Here is a 5,000-nt window from a genome sequence, read left to right as displayed (position 1 = left end):
AAGGAAGACGGATTAAAGGAAAAGTGGAATCAGGAGGAGAGGCAAGGAGGGTGTGTGTGTGTGTGTGTTGGGGGGGTAGAGGTGGGTATGGCCAAGTTTCCACAACCCCTCTTCACCCCCCACAGCAGATTGGTGTAAATAACCAGAAGCCGCAACACACACACACACACACACACACACACACACACACACACACACACACACACACACACACACACACACACACACACACACACACATACACACGCACACACTTGAGACTCCTCTAGTTGTGGGCTCTGTTGATAGCAGCCCATGTTCCCAAAGCGACAGTGTTGAGCCCTTCCCTCTGCTGGCCCACCTCACACCTCCCCTGCTCCGGATCCTTTTCCACCTTGGAGGAATTTATTTCTTTTCCGTCTACTGTTTCACTTTTCTCCATTTCCACTCTTTTCCACTGTACTGCCCTCTCTTCATATCTCTGTTTGTCAGTCTCTCTCTCTCTCCCTCCTCCCCTCTCTCCCTCTCTCCCTCTCTCCCTCTGTAAAAGGTTCTTCCCTGTCATCATCATTACAGGGCTGATTACCTGTCATTAGGCGTCATTAAGGCCGATCTGGATGGCGGCAGGGGACAGCGTGACGGCCCCACGCCCTGGGCTCCTGTCAACAGCTCGGCCCATCAGGCCCCACTCTCTCCCCCTCTCTCTCTCCCTCTCTCCCTTTCTCTCTCTCCCTCTCTCTCTATCTCTCTCTCTCTCCTTCTCTCCCCCTCTCTCCCTCTATCTCTCTCCCTCTCTGTCCCCCTCACTCCTCCCCCCTCTTCCTCTCTCTCTCTTTCTCCTCTCTCTCTCTCTTCCTCTTTCTATCTCTCTCTCTCCTTCTCTCCCTCTCTCTCCCTCTATCTCTTCCTCTCTCTCTCCCCCTCCCCTCTCTCCCTCTCTCTCCTCTCTCCCTCTCTCTCCTCTCTCTCTCTCTGTCCCCCCTCTTTGGCAAGTACTGTAATGACAGGGGGCTAGACACACTGCTGCAGGCAGACAGTGGCTCTCTCTCATAGAAGCACAGGCACACACACACACACACACACACACACACACACACACACACACACATATACTGTATACACACACATACACACACATGCACACATACAAACTCTTACCAATTACCTGGCCATAGTCCCGTTGATAGTGAGCTCCCCTCTGCTATACACAGACAGATTTGCTCTGTCACACAGAAACCAACACTCACTAAATCACACACACACACACACACACACACAGAGAGAGAGAGACCCAAACAAACACACATTCTCAGTCACTCCCCTGAGTCTTGCTACCCAGTACTGTATTGCCCTAATCATAGTGGGTTCATATTTCTCCTGTCCACATTCACCATGCGCTGCCACATGCATGCACACGCGCGCGCGCACACACACACACACACACACACACACACACACACACACACACACACACACACACACACACACTGACACTCTCTCACTCTATATAAATATACAGTCTTCATTTAGTCCTTGTTTATCGTTTGGTACCACATCGAGATCTAGAAGTTATAATTCACCTATTCTGGGATCAGCTCACAGAGTGTGTGTTTTTCTGTGTGTGTGTGTGTGAGAGAGAGAGAGTGTGTGTGTGTGTGGGAAAGAGAGAAAGAGAGAAAGAGAGGACTGTGTGTGTGTTTGTGTGTGTGTGTGTGTGTGTGTGTATGGGAAAGAGGAGAGTGTGTATGGGAAAGAGGAGAGTATGTGTGTGTCTGGTCTGTGTGTGTGTGTGTGTGTGTGTGTGTGTGTGTGTGTGTATGGGAAAGAGGAGAGTATGTGTGTGTGTGTGTGTGTGTGTGTGTGTGTGTGTGTGTGTGTGGGAAAGAGGAGAGTGTGTATGGGAAAGAGGAGAGTATGTGTGTGTCTGGTCTGTGTGTGTGTGTGTGTGTGTGTGTGTCTGGTCTGTGTGTGTGTGTGTGTGTGTGTGTGTGTGTGTGTGTGTGAGTGCCTCCACACATGGAAGAGATCTGCATGTGTTGAGACTGCGCTGGCCCTCTGTGGTCTGGTCAGTCAGTGTCCCCATAAACATGCTGTCTGGCGGCCTCTGCAGCGGCCTCTAAACGGCGCCTCTTCACTTTTCACCACTTGCACTTTACGGCCTCGGACATCTCCGACAAGAACACCAGTGTCCGTCCGTATTCACAGCACTAGACCGTGGTGGTCGTATCCTCCGAAACGTATAGACGACGCACCCTATAGGTCCTGTAGGCATCGCTAACATATGGCCTCTAACCACCCATGGAGGCATTGCATTTTTCCCATTTTCTCCGAATGATTTAGTAAGTTATATGGACATGAGTCAGCGTTTCCATCTGATAAAGATCCTGAACTATTGCTTTCCTCGCTGCTCTCCACTCAAGAAGTTCTAACAGGAACCATTTGCTGATTATAGTTTTCTTTTTTCTTTTCTTTTTTTTTTTTTTTCTGCTGTAACTTGCGGCTTGAAATGCTTTCAGGAGATACGTATCAGCACCCCATAACTCTCTCCGGAGCGCAGGCGAAGTATAAAGTGATAAATGATTGTTGTATTAAACTTAATATGCCTGGGGCTGATGGTCCCAGCTCCCAGCTCCCTCCAGCGAGGCAGCCTTGTATAGTAGGCCTGGGCCAGTGAGTGTGTGAGTGTGTGAGTGTGTGAGCGTGTGAGCGTGTGAGTGTGTGAGCGTGTGAGCGTGTGAGTGTGTGAGTGTGTGAGTGTGTGAGTGTGTGAGTGTGTGAGTGTGTGAGAGTGTGTGAGTGTGTGAGAGTGTGAGTGAATCCTGCATCCTCTCTCCCCTGACCTCCGGCCCTCAAACGTGTGCAGGGGGGATTCCTGTCGGTGCATATTTGGTTTTAGGAGTCATGTAAAGATGAGCGCGAGATTTTCTTCCAGGAAAGTCCGTGATGAATAGCCCCATTGAGTGGAACCCCTTTGCACCTACACGAGTCCCGGGTCCCGCTCCGACCACAAGAAGCGCCTGCTTGTCAGTGCTGCTGTCTCGTTCGGTGTGGATTCGTCATCCTAAAAGCTCCAAAGGACTCGTCTCTGTTGCGGTTGTTATCCAACAGGGTCCCATGCTAATCAGACCTCTCTCTCTGTCTCTCGCTCTCTCTGTCTCTCTCTCTCTTGCTCTCTCTCTGTTCAGTCATATCAAGTGATGTTGGATGTTGTATTGAAATGAAGGAATAAAGTAATTATTGGCAAAGCTAAAGGTATGAGATAAGGTATTGACTCTGTCTCTCTCTCTCTCTGTATGTGTGTGTGTGTGTGTGTGTGTGTGTGTGTGTGTGTGTGTGTGTGTTTGTGTGTGTGTGTGTGTGTGTGTGTGTGTCTCTGTGTGTGTGTGTGTGTGTGTGTGTGTGTGTGTTTGTGTGTGTGTGTGTGTGTGTGTGTGTGTCTCTGTGTGTGTATGTGTGTGTGTCTCTGTGTGTGTGTGTGTGTGTGTGTGTCTGTGTGTGTGTGTGTGTGTGTGTCTCTCTGTGTGTGTGTGTCCCTGTGTGTGTGTGTCTCTCTGTTTGTGTGTGTGTGTGTGTGTGTGTGTGTGTGTGTGTGTGTGTGTGTGTGTGTGTGTGTGTGTGTGTGTGACCCCAGGGCTGGGAGGAGAGCGTGGACGCGGCGGTGTCCCACCTGCTGCGGACGTGCCTGTCGCGCAGCCCCAAGGACCAGGCCACGGCGCTGAGCACCGCAGCACTGAGCATGCCCAAGGACACGGCCCGCCTCAAGAAGCACCTCACGCTGCTCTGCGACCGCCTGGGCAAGGGCGGGCGCCTCTCACTCTCCTCCGACGCCAACGTGCCCACGCCCGTCATGATGCCAGGTGAGACCAGGACACACCAGGAGTGTGTGTGTGTGTGTGAGAGAGAATGTGTATGACCATGCACACAGACCAGGACACTGGAGGTGTGTGTGTTTGTGTGTGTGTGTGTGTGTGTGTGTGTCTGTGAGAGAGAGTGAGAGAGAGATTGTGTATGACCATGCACACAGAATTGTGTGTGTGTGTGTGTCTCTGTTGTGCATGCATTAACAGTTCAGTTTATGTCTACATGGCATTGTAAAGTATGAGACTCAGTGTCTGGAAGGCTTAGTAGGATATGTTTTAGCATAACGAGAGAGTGTGTGTGTGTGTGTGTTCTCAGAGCTATCATAAAAGCTGCACAGCACTTTGCATCTCTGGCGCACTCACAGGGCAAGCGCTTGAGATTGAGCAGGCCTGTGTGTTTTATGGTAAATGCCCTGGAACTGACCGTAACAATAGCATCAGTGTACAGTAGGCACCATTAGCAGACTTCATCAGGTGGGGAAGATTAGGCCCATGCCCACCTCTCTGCAGGAGCTAAGGGGGCTGGCACCTCACACACACATGGATGTGATGTGATGTGTTGGGGTCACCTTTGGTCACCTATGTGTGTGTGTGTTGGGTTATCATGCAGGGGAAGTGTATGTGTCTTTGAATGTGTTTTGGTTTGACCATGTTACGTTAGTATATGTGCTATTTAATAAGTCACGTAAGTAAGTATTTAGTTTAGTTTGTTTATAAACATGTGAAATGATGTTGATGCCTTCATCCAAAGTGTCTCTTGTCCACTTCTAGATGACTAGTAGGGAGATAGCTGGACATTTATCAGACCCTCTGCGTTTTAATGACTTAAAGAAGTGGACCCAAGCACTGTGACCCCCATGAGCTCATCTGCCATTTATGTGGTTGCTGTGTCACATGACCTTTGTTTAACGCGGCCCGTCTCCGCAGAACGGCGGCCTGCTCTCTTCCAGAAGAGGTCACTGAGACAGCAAACCCCTCTCTGCGCTCACAGCCTTTTAAACTGTTGACCGGAGCTCTCACAGGGGCCTATGAAGCTGAAGGAGGGCAGTCTAGTCTGATGGCCTCTTGAAGCCGGGCCGTCTCCCGACGCTCCAGAAACGCTTCCCTGTGTCCCTGGGCTCGTCCTCTGGAGATGCCGGTCACCTGGAGAATGCCTCCATA

General features: G+C 50.5%; 1 protein-coding gene across 1 annotated transcript in view; it reads left to right on the top strand.

The window, feature by feature from the left end:
• The window catches only part of bbs9 (Bardet-Biedl syndrome 9), a 182,488-nt gene that overhangs the window by 88,194 nt on the left and 89,294 nt on the right, over nt 1–5,000 (top strand). Inside the window, exon 21 of the mRNA XM_062538283.1 lies at nt 3,611–3,836. Within this exon, the coding sequence (XP_062394267.1) occupies nt 3,611–3,836 (226 nt within the window). The remainder of the gene's footprint in view (nt 1–3,610; nt 3,837–5,000) is intronic.

This window comes from Sardina pilchardus, chromosome 6 (assembly GCF_963854185.1).
Source record: "Sardina pilchardus chromosome 6, fSarPil1.1, whole genome shotgun sequence".
NCBI lineage: Eukaryota > Metazoa > Chordata > Actinopteri > Clupeiformes > Clupeidae > Sardina > Sardina pilchardus.
The sequence above is the reverse complement of the archived record's forward strand: the minus strand, read 5'-3'. Positions and strand labels throughout refer to the sequence as shown.